Source organism: Aquila chrysaetos, chromosome 4, assembly GCF_900496995.4.
Source record: "Aquila chrysaetos chrysaetos chromosome 4, bAquChr1.4, whole genome shotgun sequence".
In the NCBI taxonomy this organism is placed as follows: domain Eukaryota; kingdom Metazoa; phylum Chordata; class Aves; order Accipitriformes; family Accipitridae; genus Aquila; species Aquila chrysaetos.
The window spans coordinates 57584937-57602286 of record NC_044007.1 but is presented as its reverse complement, the minus strand read 5'-3'; the positions used below and the strand labels follow the sequence as shown (position 1 = coordinate 57602286).

Below are 17350 nucleotides of genomic sequence, written 5' to 3'. Positions count from 1 at the left end.
GAAATAAAGGAAGAGCGTGATCTATGTTTTTGGCTTCTGCATTTAAGAAGTTTAGGGCCAGGCTTTTGGTATGAGGCCATTATCTTTGTGAAAAAAAGCTAGAAAGTCTGTCAGGGAGCTAAATCCTGATGTAGAGATCTGGTCTGCCTTGTAACTACTAAATAGCACTGTCACTGGTAAGGGGGCACTGCCATCTGTCCTCACCAGCTGCAGTGCAAAATTTCATTTGACAAGTTGCAGTCAGATTTGGGATATACAAACACTCTGTTGAGCCACATATACTCAAGCCCCAAGAATTCTGCCATAATAATAGTAATGGTAAATGAGCTGGCAAATGAATGAAGTATCACATTTTATATTGCTATAAACATTTCATTGGAGATATTTTTATAATTACAGTAATTCTAATGATCATTAAAAAACTTAGGGTTGAAGCACTGGATCATTAGAAAGACATTAGAAAGCAGTTAATCAGTATAATGCCATACTGATTAATTCTTTGACCTAGTATCTAAAATTTCAATGCAACATTCTCAGTTTTGGTTTAGAATTCACAGGAACATACAGTAAAGTTATGTCAATGCTATGGCACACTACGTATCATTTTATGGAGCATAGTATACAATTCTGCTGGCTTTTTAAGAATTCTTTCTGAATTTCTTAGTGCAAATATGCAAAAGTCAGCAAATATGCATGCATGTATTCAAAAAGTTAGACTTATTAATGCTTGAGCCATGCTTCTTTAATAATTTGTCCTTGCATTGCTTTTTGCAGCTTCTGTCAATGACCCAAGATGAATACAAGCCATCTGATGTTAGTATACTACTAGTTTTTGTAATTTTGTAATTCTTCTTAATGTGTATAAATACGGATTACACTGATATACACAGATTAAACCTCAGATGACCTTTTTAAAACTTCTTTATTTTTGTTAGCCTGCCATTTACCCTATAACCTTGATTATCCTAAATATAATTGTCTTTTGCTTCCTTAATAATTGCACTGAGAAACCACTGATTAACCCTAAAATTGATCATTTGAAATTAAACTGCTCGTAGTAGTACCAACTGGCAAATGATCTTTGCTATTTCATTGGGTTTAAATAAGATATCAAAATATGCTTTCTAATGCAAGACATCTTTAAACTTGATTTAGCTTCTTTGCTGTATTTTTTTCTTTCATTCATGTTGAAATGCTGACATCCTTAAAGCATGACTGACAACACATATGAGTTCAATTTACCGATTACAGAAAATCCAAGTCTTTGTTTGAACAGACAGAAATGATCCATTTATCTTGATTGCTAAAGACTCTAGCAGACTCTGAAAGCAGAAAGAGTTCAGCATCCACAGAAGAACGGAGATGCAGATGAACTTTGGGAGCAGCTATAGCCAAATCTACATGTGCTCCACAGCCTGTGCTTAGTATAGCTGCTGAATATAACTGAACATAACCCAGATACTATTCTGAAACTGTCCACACATGCCTGTGCATAGCAACAGGCAAAATACACTCCTATCTCACAGCCTAAGCAGAAGTCATTCCTCAGCATGTACTACCATCAGAAACCCATTGCATATGAATTTCTGCCAATACCAGAGATATTTATGATTGTGGTTGCTGGAGCCCTAATTCAAACAAGCACAAGGGCTGAAATATAAGTCACAAGAATAAAACAATGAAAAAATGTTGAATTAGTACTACCAAGTGGCATAAATGTGGCATCAATAACAATAATTACCACAACTGGTTTTATTAGCGGCAGCAAATGTAGATCTCACCAGCAATAATTTAAAATGGAAAGTAATTTATAACCATTATTTTTGTAACTACTGGAAATAATTAGATGTGAACTGAAGTCTGAAAATTTTGACATATTAGTTGCCTAAGGAGGAGGATGAATTTTTGGTTACAGCTTTAACTTAAATGCAGGAGATACAATGTTACTCTCCTAGCTTGGCTGTAAAAAGCCAATTTAACCTGAGAGCAGCAGGATGTCTGAAGGTGGGCTCACTGAGTTACTGTGTGTGCACTGAGCCATGCCTTCAACCTTAGCCTTCCCCAGCTGTGGATGTGTTAACTTAGTCCACCTTTACACTGATTTTTCTTTACATTGAATTTCATAGGTAGGACAGGCCAAGAGCATGCAAATAGTCATTTACCATGGCTCAGCTGACAGCAGTAACTTAATTGCTTTTGCTTGTGTATCCACACTTCTATTCCTTTTCAGACTGCTTGTGTGTAAATTACAGTGTTACCTAATGCAATGTGGCATTCTGGGAATTTGAAAAAAATCGTGAAATCTTTTGAAGGAAATATTTACAGAAGTTCAAAGTTGCAGCAGCATTTTACTGTTTACTGAAGAACTTCACTGAAACAAATTTGTAATTCTATTGATATTGCATAAAAAGCTAACAACAATTAATTTTGGAAGCTGTTATGCGCTACTTTTGCATGCCACATGACTATAACATACCAATTTCTTTGGAAGGAAGTAACTGCAGTTACTTGTTAAGCTCCTTTAACACTGGCAATCCAACAGTAGCGAAGCACAGAAGTAGGAGTCACATTCTCCAAAGAGCCACCCTAAATGCAGTGCCTCTCTCCGGTCTCCTGGCAGGTGCTGCTGGTCACAGTGAATGGGAACCCTGCTGACTATCACACCATCCACCCTGCACTGCCATTAGAAAATGGTCCGGCCAAAGCAGACATGTACTCAACACCGCAGTACAAATGGGAGCCGTCGGATGACATGTCAGGTAGTGAATTGCGTGGGAATTACACTTGGTTCCATATTTTTTCTTATTCTGTATCTCCAGTCACTGCCTCTAGCATGTATTTCATTTTGGTAAGCTCTTTGGCCTGTTGAAGATAAGTAATCGCTGTTGCCTTACAATGATGGCTGAAAATATGGCAATTTTCTCAACTGGGCTCTAGGCATATACTATCCAAAATACTTTGCATACCAACGCAGTGATTGTGGGTTTTGCATTGCTTGTCTGTGCTCAGATGTAATTTTTCTTTGGCTCCCATCTTGAGCTTGCTGATTGCTGTAGAAATAGCCATCAGAGTGACTGCAAGTGAAATCATTCCAGGAGAGAGTGCATATACTACTTTTAGACCAGCATGAATTGCAAATAAGAATTTCTTTTTCTACTTAGAAAAGGAAGAGGAGGAGGAGGAGGAGGAAGAGGAAGTTACTCAGGAGGAAAAAGAAAATGTTAAATTACATGCCCTGGTCTCTGTGTTCCAATTTATCATGAAACAAAGTTACATTTGTGCTCTGATAGCTATGATGGTAAGTACTGGCAACAAAACAAAACAAAAATGCTGTTAATTTTACAAATAAATGTGTCTTCTCAATGTTTTCCTGAAAGTAATTTCACTGGTTGGTTTTCAGTATGTGTTTGCATCAGGGTTAGAAAATATCAATATGGTGTCTGCATCATTTTGGGTCCATTTTATGTTATTAATGCATAATTCTCAGGCCTGTTACAGACCTGTAAATAGGGCAACACGTGGGGTTCTGGGTAAAGCATCACGCTTCCAGGACTGGGAACCCTGGGTTTTGTTGTCTGTTGAATGTCAGAAAACCACTGGGGCTCAGTTTTCTATTGATTCCCAACCTTCTGCATAAGCAGGCTTGTCATGCTTTTGCTCCACTCAGAAATTTGCCTACAAAATTAAATCATTTCATAAGGATGTAGTAAATTTAAAAAATATAATTAAAAAAATTAAAAAAATATAGTTCCTATTTCAGGGTGAAGCATGCATCCAGTTACTCTCTGAGAAGAAAAGATCTGTAAAGCCTGATTTCCTATATTGACACCGAAAAGTCTCAAGGAAAATACAGCTTTCTGCTAAGCAAGATTTTGCTATTGTTTTGTTTACCACCCTTATTTCTCTTTCTCGTGTTGTTGCTTGCTTTTAAGCCCACTTGATGCAAATACCTTGAGCTGCACTGTAGCAAGCTTTCAGCATAATGATTAGATCTCTCTATATATTCCCAATGCAAGCTTTGGTTTTACTGTTTTGGAAATGTTTCAACTGTGATGAAATTAACCATAAACCTTCTTGGCCCAATTTTGCATTAAAAATGGTAAAACAAATTAGCTTGGCTGCTTCTTGTTTGCATAAAGTTTCAAACTTTATTTGCTGTCCTTTAACAGGAAAAGTTTCTCAACTAAATGAGGCAGACTCCTTGTGCAGAGTCTGGATCAGGCTTGATGGATTCTGAGACATTAGCAAGTAGTTATTTTCATATTGACACAGTGCCTCTTTTTCCTATTTTTTAAACTCACATGCTTCTTATGATCTGCCCTGCCTTTTTAATTCATTTCTAGGGTCCTATCTCTCAATACCAATGGAGAAGATCTGTATGAAGACCTTTCTTGTAGTTTAATAGTGAGACACTGCTAGCTTTTTTCTTAGTGATATATCCCTATTTTATATGACCCAAATTACTTTATTAATTTATTTATGGTGTGATCTGATGTAAGTTCCACTTATACCATAGCCAAAGACAGCTCAGTGTAAGTTATTTTCTCATATGGGGACAGAGAAGTAGCATATTGGTGTTTTTCACATACCCTTAAAAGACATCATTTCCACAGGGGCTGAGCTAAACTGATTGAAATATTCTTAATGTTTCATACTTTCCTATTTAAATTGAAAAGGAATCTAAAATGTTTTATTGACAGTTACTCCACAGTTATACCAGCACCTATATAGCTGAATTTAGTTCTAAATCGATAACACAGTGTTAATAAAAAAACACTTAAAGCACCAACCCTTTTCCCTGAGTGTTTAATAGAGCAGGTTTCAGTAACTGATTTCTGGAAGCTATAGAAAACATTCTGTAGTTGTGAGTATTTCAGGTAATCTGTCATGGTTAGCGTAGACTAAATGTTCTTCAGGTTAGGTGTGTGCAGTGTGTGCATACCATAGCTTTCCATTTTAAATTGATTCCGCAAAAGCTAGAACAGTATGGAGATAGCATAGTTTTGTAAGTCTGTCAAAGGCCTTGAATGTAGTAGCTATTGAATATGTTTTGCTATTCCTACTCTAAATTCTTTGCTGCTAGTTTTGCAAGAAGATCTTGTGTGCCCAAAAGTTAGTCTGTATTTTCCATCTCATTTAGTTTGGTGTAATGAGAAGCAATGAGTCTGCTTACAAACCGTACCAAGGTGCAGTTACTGCACAAAGCAGGGTTCACCCTCAGCTGTGGGCTTCTTAAGCATCCACTTTCTGTGTGTTCTCCAAGGGGTTTATTGTAGCTGGCCCAGTAGCTGATTAATATGGGTGAGAGTCTCATGACAATTAAAATGTGCGCTAAGTAGAGAAGCATAAGTTATGTGTAACTGGCAATATGCATCAATGTTGTTCCTGAATGTATCTGTGAACATTTTTTCCTCTCTTTCTTCCTTCCACAAGGCATGGAGTATCACGTATCACAGCTGGTTGACTTTTGTGTTACTGATCTGGTCTTGCACATTGTGGATGATTCGGGACCGAAGGAAATACGCCATGATCAGTTCACCATTCATGGTTTTCTATGGAAATTTACTGCTAACGTTGCAGTATATATGGAGTATTGAGCTCAAGAATGATGAGCTTCCTCAAGTATCTGGTTTTTTAGAAAGAAAGGAACCTGGGGAGTTGGCATCAAAGGTAGGTGTTACAAACAGCTGAGATCTATTTATGAAACCGCAAAATACATTGTGATAAAAAATGTGGATCTCTTGGCATTTCTTTAAGAGTGAATCCTCAGTATTCAGTATAACCATGTTCAGTAGCAGTTCTACAGTGAAGGATAAGTCATTAAAAAATAGTGTTCAGAAAATTGCTTCTTGCTTGTTCGGCTAATACCAAAACAAATGTTTCGGACATCTTTGTAGGTTTTCATGATAATTCTGTAGAAAATTCTTAGTGGATGGAAATTGCTCACTTGTTTGGTTTTATAAACTGGATGCAAAACTAGATGTGATTTGATTTGTTAGATTAGTACCCATGGGATGTCAGGTCTGTCTCTGAATATGATGGCAATTGGAACAGTGGTGTCATTGCAATTACCAATACTACTCACTCCCTTATGACTTGGCACAAGCAGCAGTACATAGCTGTCACCGAGCTTTAATTCTTTATCCTTACACCTGAAGCAGCATGAGTTGGAATCCATTTCAGGTCAGAAACAAGAGAGTTTGTTGACCTCAGTGCATCATAGATTTCTGTCTTTGATGTCTTGAAAGCATTACAAAATTCATTTTGTTTGGCAAGTTTGCTTCTGGGGGAGGGAATGAGCATAAATAGGAAGTTGTTTCCTAGAGCACCCAAGAGGGGAGTCTCAGAGAGTGCATCTAGTTGGCACTGCTCCCCTTGCACTAAGTGAATCACTTCCCTTGTGACTCCTAATTACCATTTAAGGTGATTCTGTAAGTGATTTTCTTTGTTGGCAGTGCCCTTTGGACAACCATTTCTGGGTCTTTAATGCGTTTGAAAATTAGTGAGTGCTGTATTATTTCTCTCATAAAGGTAGGGCTAGTTTAGTAAGAGAGCTGAAGCTCGAGGGGCTCTGCGAGAGAAGTTCCACAGTTTCTCTCAATGACTTTGTAAATCTCTAAGGAATTTTAACTGTCTTAATATGTCAGCCCCTCTGACATTTTCTTACTAGCTGTATCATGAAATATCTTATCTAAAACTGGCTGGTGTCAAGAAAGGAGACTGTTGTGTATATATGATGATTTGGCCACAAGTGTAAAACTAATAGAAGATGTCTGGTGGGGTGGTTTAGGCTGAATATAATGCACTCTGTAAATTTCACAGAAACGCAGAATGGTTGAGGCTGAAAGAGACTTCTGGAGGTCATCTGGTCCAATTCCCCTACTCAACTCCCTTGCCCCACTCAGCAGTGGGCCCACATTTTCCCTAGCCTTCCGTTTTCTGCTTATGTACTTACAGAAGCTCTTGTTGCTGTTGACATGCCTCGCCAGACTCAACTTCAGGCCTTGGCTTTTCTAACCGTGTCTCTGCATGCTCGGCCAGTGTCTCTGTGTTCCTCCCAGGTTACCTGGCTCATCATCCATCCCCAGGCAGAGCCCATGTGTTCCAGCTGTGCTGTCATACAAATCGCAATTCCACCTCCACATCTTCCTGGCCCATGCTTCCTAAAGAGTCTGTATCTCTATTGCAGCTATGCAAGCCATCACACCCTGTCTCTGTGATCCCAACAAGATCGTAGTCCTGCACAGAGGTCTCTAATTCCTCGTGTTGATTCCCCATGCTGCATGCATTAGTGTACAGGCACTTCAGAGAGGCACCTGGCATGCTGATTTCCCAGAAAGGATCTGGAGGGTTTCCCTGTAATGGTGCCTTGAGGGCATTTCCCTGCTTACATACAAATGCCTGAGGTCACCCTGCATAAGCCCTGTTTTGTTGATTTTGTGTTTCCTTTAGTTCACATCACTCCAGGCGCCCTTTGCTTGTCAGCCCTGTCCACCACTCCCTCTTAAGGCTGCTAGGAACTCTGTTCCTCCCTTTTATTCATAGTTTAAAGTCCTTTGAACGACAGTTGAATTTAAATAAAGATTGGATACTGTATTCTTCAAAGAAAGGAAAATAGAAAGAAATGCACTGTAATTCTTTCTGCATAATTTTCTGCATGCTATGTGTGTGTTTCCTGATCTGAAAAGGAAATAAAATGGATACTGTAAAAGGTGACTAAAAGCATTTCTTTGATCTGCAACCCTTCAAGACTTTTCTTAGCGCCAGCTCTGGCTCTGGAAATGCTAAAGCAAACAAGGAGTAAATGTGGCAGGGAGACGGAGCTAATCATGGCAGAACAAATCTATGTTTTACAATACCAAAGGTTTGTGTTGCAAAAGCCAGAGCTCCAGGAGGTATCTGGTGAAGCTGTGACAATTCACACAGGCTGGCAATCTTCTGCTGCAGCTCAGCGTTAGCCGCAGTGTCAGTGGAAACAGCTGTCACTAGCCTGGGACCTCTCCTTTTCATCACAAAGTACTTGCACATTAGATGAAAAACAGGAGAGTTCTTTACATTGTACTACTGGTCTTGTCATTCTGTTGTGTGCAAAGTACTTGGCTCTTAGATGCTTCCTATTGGAGATGTTATTCTTCTAGCTAAGTAGTGAAATAAGTCCTGTTCTGCACCACTGAAATCGGTGGAAACTTTGTAAAATGTAAACATAAAATCAAGTGTGCGATGAATAGGCATCATGCTGTTTTCTGAATTTTGGCCATCTCTCAGTATTGCAAGCTTTTGAATTTAGCTTTTTGAAAACACAGAAATACACTTTTCATTAAAGAGATTTATTTATTTCTAAGGTATCCTGCTGTTATTGAATTATCATCTCTTAAAGCTCTTCAAAGAATTAAGAGCCATCTTAAATCTTGTAACTACTCCAAATGCAAGGCATATTCAGTTGACTGGGTCTTCTGTAACTTAAAGACGTAAAAAGTAATTTTTGATTTTTAAATTAATTGCGTTTAAGCACCTGAAGTACTAAACCTCCTAAATCAAAAGATTTAGGATATGCTAAACCCTAATAATGACAATACACTCATCTGCATGTGCTTCTTCCCTGAAAAAGGGGAAAAATGAACAAAAATGAACAAATGGGAATTATACCAATAAATACATAATGAGAAGATCTTTAAAGTTATAAGACGGTAGTTAAAAACTGAATAGAACGGAGTAGAATAGAACCATATAGGCAAATACCTTTAAGAAAAAATGTAGAGTGGTAAGTTATTACTCAAAGAAAAGTGCAAATGAAATAAAGTTGGTTTTAATGCAGGATGTTCCCTAAATGACTTAACTTCCACAAAGATGCACTTTGACACTGATGCCATCATTGCCATTTTCTGATGGACAGAGAAAACAAAGGCATGCAAAATTATGAAAACATATGTTTGTATTAGTAGGATGTAGGATATACAATTAGTCTGTTGTTTTTGTTTTGATTTTTGTTTGCAGATTCTTTTCACAATTACTTTCTGGCTACTGCTTAGGCAACACCTCACTGAACAGAAAGCACTTCAGCTAAAAGAAGCTACTTTATCTGAGGTCAAAGTTGGAAGTGAAGAAAATGAAGAAAAAGGTAAAGCCAGATCCAACTTAGTTCTTCAGTCATGATAAAAATTCCAGTTACTGCATCTCTGTGATGCTGAAAGCAATTAGCAAGATACCTGTTATTAGCCAAGAAAGATATTACAATATCTATCTGTGCAACTATCTCTCAGGATATAAAAATAAAATGCCTTTGAACTTTAGAAATTCAAATAAAATGAGAATTCTCTTTACTGGAAGGTAATTAAAATGACTCATTTGAGAAATGTCACGGAACGTGCAAATAATCAGTTTACTCCTGTGTCCCAAACTCAAATCAGCAGATTAATTACCCTAGGAGTTTAACCACAGGGGAAGAAGAGTTTACATAGGAAAAGTCAGTTGCTAAATTCCTTGGAAGTTGTGTTTGTACCTAAACACTTGTACAAAACCAGAAGTTAAACTCCTCATTTCAATGGGAAAACAAGCATGTGTACTTTCAGTGCAGGGGCTCATGCTCTCGGAAGCATACCTGAGAGCAAAGTTTACTGCTGCAGTTTCAGCTCATCGAACAGCTCAGTGGCCTGTTCTCTCTTTTGCTACTGGGCACATGTTCCCCCAAACCTTCCTTGCCCTTTTCTGTCTCTCTGGAAGCTGATCTGAACAAGTTCAACTCACTGAAATGGTAGAAAGCCAGCCCTGGAAGCAGTGATGTAGTTTCCTGTTTGATTAATTACAATATTTGTCTCAGTAAAACATCTGATCAGTGTCAGAGCTGAACACTGCAAGGATTTGCAAGGCAAGAGCAAGGAAAGAGTCTGAGAAGAGGGATGGTGAGTGGGACAAAAGGAGTGGGTAAGCCTTTTGATGGTGAAGTCTCAATCTTGTTCTCAATGGGAAGAAAAGCATTACAGCTACGTGCTATGAGTTTGACAAGCCATGTTATCTAGATACTTGCTCAGGTACTTGCTATTGGGTGGACACTTAGCCTGCCCTCCACAAGCCTCACAAGGTTAATAACTGGGGAATCCTGCCCTCTTCATAGGGCAAAAGCAGCTTGTCTTTTCTGCAATGGCTCAGGTACAGCAGAGGAAGCTGGATAAGTGGTAGTTTCTTTGAAAAACAGCAGCATTAGTGCAGCATTTGTATTTTTTAAGCTTGTTTGGTTTTATGTTAATGTTTTCTCTTGCTTGTGGTTTTTTAGAGGTAACCGCAATATTCTCTAAAGGGCAAAACTCAAGATGAGAGTTTAAACTTTAAACTCAAGATGAGAGGTTTCTGGTAGTGCCGGTGGTTTCTTTGTTTTCCAGTTTAAAAGGTTTCTTGCCTGGAAGTATAGGGATTGCCATGGAAAGTGTTTTGACTGTTATCCATTATACAACCCTTAGGCTCTAATTTTCCACTACAGTTCCCTGCATTTCAGACAAAGTGAAGATGGGTGTCTGGTAAGGTGTATAGCTATGCACCGTATGGCTCCAGGAGCAGGTTGAAGCTCATATGAAGTTAAACTCCTTCCCCCGCTCCGGAGGCATGTATGATTCAGAAAGACAGTCTCTTGTGAATATTACAAGTTCCTGTGTTTTGTGCAGAGATTTTGCTTTGCACCCATTTCAATTCTTACTAAAAGTCCCTAGAACAGACAAAGGCCAAATGTGACTCTGTATTTGCAGAAGAGGAGTTGCACGAGGGAGAAGTGGCAGAAGAACAGGAGGAAGAGAAGGAGGAGGAGGAGGAGGAAGAGGATGATGAGGATGAACAGGATATTATGAAAGTCCTGGGGAAGCTGGTGATGGCTATGTTCATCAAGTACTGGATTTACGTCTGTGGGGGCATGTTCTTCTTTGTCAGCTTTGAGGGTAGAATTGTCATGTACAAAATCATCTATATGGTACTGTTCCTCTTCTGTGTGGCCCTCTATCAGGTAAGTGAGAACTGTAGTTAACTAAATTTTGTCCTTGAATGCAACGGTTCATACCTTTAACTTGGTAATAAAGTAGCTCCAAACTGAATTCATAAACAGTGAGTTTGTTCTTTAGTTAGATATGACATAATTAGATCATTTGAAGGGGTTAAAAGTAATTCTCCTTTGGCTTTTGATTATAGTGACAGGCAAAGTGCACATAAATTAGATGCATACAGTACACACCTCTGCTCTGGGACGTCACCCCACATCACCATGAACTTTGGAATCTGGGTGGGAGAATGCTGGGCTTGTGCATGTCCTACATAGCCACCAGTTTTTGTGATAGCTGGTCCACACAGCTTCCACACCCCAGTGAGCATGGAGTCCCTCTCCTCCTGGACTTTCATCACCTAATGGTGATGAAACTGAGTGACTGAAGCTGCCCCTGGCCTTTACGTCTGTGGCCATGTCCCAACAGACATTTTTACACAAGAGCCTGCACTTGAGTCCAAGTTCATCAGGAGTAAAAACTGTATCTCAAAGAACTATAGCTGCCCTTGGGTAAGCATTGCTTACTTCAGGCCAGCTGGGAAAAATGGTATCCTTCATCTTTGTTTGCCAGTACAGTGTTGTCAGTATTTTTGTCAGTGTCTTTGCCTTCAGCTTGTTTCGGCATCTTTAGTGTGTGATTTTCAGGTGCACTATGAATGGTGGAGAAGGATTTTAAAGTACTTTTGGATGTCAGTGGTTGTTTACACGATGCTGGTACTTATCTTCATCTATACATACCAGTTTGAGTCATTCCCTGGGTTGTGGAAGAACATGACAGGCCTGGATGAAAACAAGTAAGTGTTTTTGATTAATTTCATTTTTTTCCTTGGACTTTTGAGTTCAGTGCAGTGGAATGGTCTGAGAGTAGTCTTCCTTCTTACAAGGGAAAACCATCATGAGACCATCCCCAGGCACAGCTGACTTCAAGTGCTCAACTCTGAAGCTGTGGATTTATTGGTGTAACAATAGAGATGAGCAAGGGCATGACAGGGGCTCAAAGAGTTGTATTTCCTTCCAAGGCCTTGGCATTGCTCCTCTTCCCAGTACAGTGCCAATGCTTCTCTCTTCCTCTTTGACAATAGGAACAAGATCCGGGGAGAGATAAAGGGTAGATTTGCAGGATGTCTGAAGCTGATGAAGGTGGACCTGCCCTCCTGCTAATGGGGAGGGCTGAGTTTCTTCCTCCTCATGATGTGTTGGGCATTTCTCAACAGGACCTTACCTGAGAAATTATATGCAACATGAGTGGATCTCCAGTGCAGGACTTCCAGTCAGAGACAATTCATCTGGTTCAAGAGTTCTATGGCAGGGTTAGCTTATTTGACTCTACATTTACAGTATCTCTCTACATTACTGAGTCCAAATGCAAGATACTTGCATTGTAAAACTTGCTGGTTTAGAAGAATTTTAAAAACCAAAACCACATAACAAGGACCAGCCCCTTATTCTCTATTGCAAATGATTTGTAATAATGTCTTCTGGCAAGAAAAAGTTTTTGGTGTGAAGAGGTGGCTTAGTGGCTTACTTTTTTTTCCAGACTAGCAGACCTTGGCTTAAAACAGTTTTCTGTGGCTGAGCTATTCACACGCATCTTTATCCCTACGTCCTTCCTACTGGCATGTATCTTACACCTTCACTATTTCCATGACCGGTTTCTCCAGCTCACCGATTTAAAAGCTGTAACCAGCAAACAGGACAACACTATTTACAGGTAACGAAACAAAGTAAATGGTGCTATTGATTATGTGTATGAAAATGCTGTTTCTGACTGTCTTGTAATGCTCACTTTTCATTAGCTGTTATGTGCCTTTGCTATGACTACCTGGCTTAAAAAGAAGGTGCTCAGTATCCAGCACCCCTCTAAACAAAGGACAACCAAAGTATCTGTCTTCCCCTACTTTCCCCTACACACTGAATTTTTTCACTTTGGGGTACATTTTCAAAGGTACTAAGAGTATTTATCTGATTGGCTTTGACCTTTAATGGGAGTTAGATGCTTAACTGCTATGTGTGCCTTTTTGTAAGTCCTGTCAATAATAGGAAATAGAGCTTTTAATTTGGGTCACTTCTGGTTTTCAATGTCCATTTTGAGGGCCATATGAAGATTGGGAGATCTTTGCCAAATACCACATTTGCACTGGACAATTAGGCCTTTTTGTAAAGTTGAGCTTCAGAAATGGAAAAATCCCAAACCAGCGGTCACCCTTTAAAGTACTGACCCTTGGCTATGCTAGCTCTTTGAGACATTCAGCGATCTCATCCAGAAGTTCATTAGCATTTTTTCATGATTCTGGGACCTCACTTTTCCTGTGTTTAACTCTTCTGTATTCTCCTGCATAAAAACATATCTGGCCTAGGATCCTGCTCCAGGAGCGTAAGAGAGAGAAATGGTTTCAGAGTACACAGTGTCACATTATGCAATGACATTTACTCTAATTCTTTGAAGAAGCCAATTCATTTAGACACTATTTTTAGAGTGTTTACCTGCCCAATGGTAAGCGTAACGCAGCTGCACTTCTGTGAATGGGGACTAGCTGCATAACATCACGTACACCACAGTGTGTTGTGGAATAATGACAGTTTATCTTAACAGAGAATTCTGCTCTAGGACTCGCTAGATTTACAAAAGCTTTTCAGATATTTTTTATGCATTCAATTTAATATGAAGCTACATTACAGCGTACGGTACAAGTATGTCTGTGTTCCCTATCGCCAGTGCATGAGAATAAGCTGTACTTTTATAGAATGCTTCTGGTTTCTGTATTTAAATAATTGCTAAAACCAGAACAAATCAAAATTGACAAAATTTCCTAACAATGTTGTGGGGTTTTTTTGACTTACCTTTTTAAATGGCTGTTTGCATAATACCTTTTCCTTTTGGTTTTCTTGAACTGCTAAACGTGATGGTAGATTCAAGGGCCCTTTGAAATGGCCTGTGAGCAAACTTTCTTTGCCCGTAGCAGACTTCTTGTGCAGCAGCAGGTGCACATTAACATCTCCGAACTGGACAGCCAAGCCCTGAAACCAGAGCCCACACAGGTGTCTGAGCTGAAATGGAGGTTGTTCCTGGGCTGAGGCATTTGGGGGAATGCATTACAGTTTGCAGTAACTGCGCAAGCTCCTTTGTAGCCCAGACACTTTGCACTTGTGCTGAGTAACATAGAAACAGCTTCCTCCTCCCTCCTAGTGCAATCCAAGAGGCACAAAATGGAAAAAAAAAAAACCCGAGACACTCGCAGGATTTAGGTGGGTTCATGGTACAGTACACTCTGCCTGTGAAACCACTACTTGCAAATCTTTCTATTACACATGAAAGATACCAAAATATTATACAGCTCTCCAAGTGTTGGCATGAAGAGAATCACTGTGACTAAAGTCACATCATTCCCAAAGGATGGAACCACTGATACTAAAGACAGAAAACGTTTTCAGTGTCTTGTCGAGAGCAAAGATTTTTGCCAGGAGTACGTAGCCTTGAGATACAGTGCTGAAAGTAGACATTCATTGTTGCATCAGACTTTTTACTAAAGTAAAGTGGCAGGTGAACATGATCGTGTGAGATCATTAGCTTTTTTGTCTTGCTACTATAATGCTATTTTTTTCAGTCTAAATGTGTACTAGATTGTATTGAGCTCTCAGATAAGTAGCAAGATATTTTTAAATCTTAAATGCGGCATATGGGCTACATTTGCCATTTTTCAGTGTTTCAAAATTATAATTATCACATACATAATTTGTTCCTCCGCAGAAACTTTCATGAGTATGTCCGTTACCCAAATCAGAACACTTTTTCTGGTTTGTACTACCATTAACACTGCCTGACATATTGAGATCTAGCTGTTTTCTTCCCTCGATGTGATAAATCAATATAGAGAATCAGCCAACTTTAAAGTTCAAAGCTTCAGGATGAGACTTCAGTTGGCATTTGTATTGATGATGCATAAAGCTGGATAAGAACTGGCACAACAACGAGCTCCAGCTTAAGAGTAGTGCTAGCAATAGAAATAAGTTGCAGGGACAATTAAAACACAGACTAAAGACTCACCTGTATATGTGCAATTTTCTTACAAAGCCACTAAAACTTAATTTTCCCTTTTGTTTTGAAAACACTAGCATTCACTCAACAGCTAGTTTACCTTTCAAAATGCTTTTTTGCTGCTTCTTTTGCAACAAACAAAAAATTTTAAATACATAAACTGAACCTTAATTTTGAGTAAGCAGACAGAACTCAATCCTTTAAATAGCAAACTTGTTAAAACAACCACAGCAGGTGAGAGCTAGTCATGAAAGTAATAGGGAAAGCATCTCCAGTTCCTCCATCCGCCCCATAGCTGCCATGTATGATTATGGTATTATGTTTGTGTCTAACTGGAGAGTCCTGTTAAAATTGCTGAGAGTGTTCATGTATTAAGATGCTGCTTCACATGAGCAAAGTTTGCAGAGCGAGTTCAAGTAAGGCTCTGCCAGCTGCAAATAGAGGGGACAGAAAGTGGCATGCTGGAACTGGCAACGTGAGACACTTCTCACTATTTATAAAGGTGGCAGAACTGAGTGTCTCAATTTTGAATCTGCAAGAGAAAGAAGAATCCTCTGATTAGGACTTTCCAAGCCCATTTCCTTGCTGTACCATGAATTATGGTATGGCGGAGATAAAGGCTGTGATATAGATAATTAATATGGTATGATGCTCCATCATTATTATCTTTAAATAAAAAAAGAAGCAAAATAGCTATTTTTAAAAATATGGATATTCTAAGGCTTGGTTGAGATAAAGCAGTAGAGGCTGTTCTCACATTTTGGGGACTGTGAAAAGTATCTGTAGTTCTAACTGAAGTTGCATATGATCTAAATGACTAAGTATTGCATTTATAAGGTTCCTAGACTTTTCACTGCATGGTGTGCGTTCAGCTGTCAGATTGTGCTTTGTTATGACAATGTGTCTCTCTTGGTAGACGTGAAGGTGCATTCATTCCTGTTTAATGGTTTCCTTTTCTCTCTCTCTAATTCATTTCCCATTTTCATCTCATGCATTCTTGTGCTTTCATCTCCCACCTCATAGCCATGCCAAAGTCAATGGCCGTGTTTATCTAATAATTAATAGGTGGGTACTTAAATTCTTCCTTTCCTTTAAAACAGATAAACCTTAACTTTTTTGTTACTTCTTAACTGCCTTAAAAGAAAGTATGTTCTTGCTGCACAGTCCTGTGAGGTAAGCAGGGAGATAAAGTTGTTCAGGTATTGTAGTCTCCTAAAGCTGGTGAAGCAGTTAATACATCTCTCCTGCATATTTATACCTTGTGAGTTCATCTCCCAGCTGGGAATTCTTCTCTTAAATTTTGCCCATGCCTCAATACAGGAATAATTGGTGCTATTTGTAATTGGCTGCAGACAATAGACTTGGTTGAGGAGGCTCATTTATCTACCCTTTGTTTGTGCATGGAAAGATGCATGCCTGCATGCGCACACGTACACACAGACACACAGATACACACAGAGACATGTCCCTGTCTTCCTCACAAGCACCTAAGAAAGGGAATTTGAGGGCCAGGTTAATTAAATGTGCAGTATGTATTATGAGTTTGTACAGACTGAGATTTCCTGATTCAGAGACAGAAATGGAACATGTAGTACACTGAAACCACTGCATGCTAAGCCTGTTAATTCATGGGCTGAGCTGGATGCTACAGGATCCAAATTACAAAAGCCCATATTGCCATCATCATCATCCCTTTATAAATGGCATCTTGAAAACAGTTCAATAAAGTAGATTTCTTTCAAAATATTTGACTGGACTAAATGTGGGCTTTTGTTTAATCAGCTCCAAGCTTAGAAGGACTTCTGAGTTTATTGTTGCTACTGGCTGTAAACTTAAAAGCCAAGAAAATCCCTTGTGTAGATATTCGTGACTACCTGCTCTAACAAGAAGTTAATTTATGTGTCATGTTCACACTCCTTCTTCAAATGTCATCACATAGTTTAGGCCAGGGTTCTTAAAAGTTCACCCAAGCTGGAAACCCGGTCTGTCAGAAGCCTGCGTGTCAGGGAGCTGTGAGGGCAGGCAAGCCAGGAGCCGAGGGGCACGGCCAGGAGGCAAGGCTGGGCTCTCACCCACAGGGGGTCAGCGACAGGAACCAGCAACTGAGGGTGAGGATCAGATCCCAAGACGGTAACGAGGGTCAGCTACAACCTGGTGAGCTCCCAGCCAGTCCACAGAGATGAGCTGGATTGGCGGTGAAGGCAGGGAGTCAGTCTGTGTGTCGGTCTTAGGGTCAGGGCGGCACGGGACCAGGCACAGACAGAGCTGCGATGCAGCTGCAACGTCGGGGTGAG

The 17350-nt window shown here is 39.5% G+C and overlaps 1 protein-coding gene across 17 annotated transcripts in view; it reads left to right on the top strand.

The window, feature by feature from the left end:
* PIEZO2 (piezo type mechanosensitive ion channel component 2) overlaps positions 1-17350 on the top strand; it is a 313966-nt gene that overhangs the window by 215836 nt on the left and 80780 nt on the right. For 9 of the 17 annotated variants that reach the window (XM_030012388.2, XM_041123145.1, XM_030012386.2 and 6 more), the window contains exons 10-18: positions 775-813; positions 2621-2759; positions 3162-3298; positions 5434-5670; positions 8995-9118; positions 10737-10987; positions 11666-11814; positions 12558-12731; positions 16080-16121. In XM_030012388.2, the coding sequence (XP_029868248.1) occupies positions 775-813; positions 2621-2759; positions 3162-3298; positions 5434-5670; positions 8995-9118; positions 10737-10987; positions 11666-11814; positions 12558-12731; positions 16080-16121 (1292 nt within the window). The remainder of the gene's footprint in view (positions 1-774; positions 814-2620; positions 2760-3161; positions 3299-5433; positions 5671-8994; positions 9119-10736; positions 10988-11665; positions 11815-12557; positions 12732-16079; positions 16122-17350) is intronic. The other 8 variants (XM_030012402.2, XM_030012396.2, XM_030012399.2 and 5 more) reach the window with 4 other exon arrangements.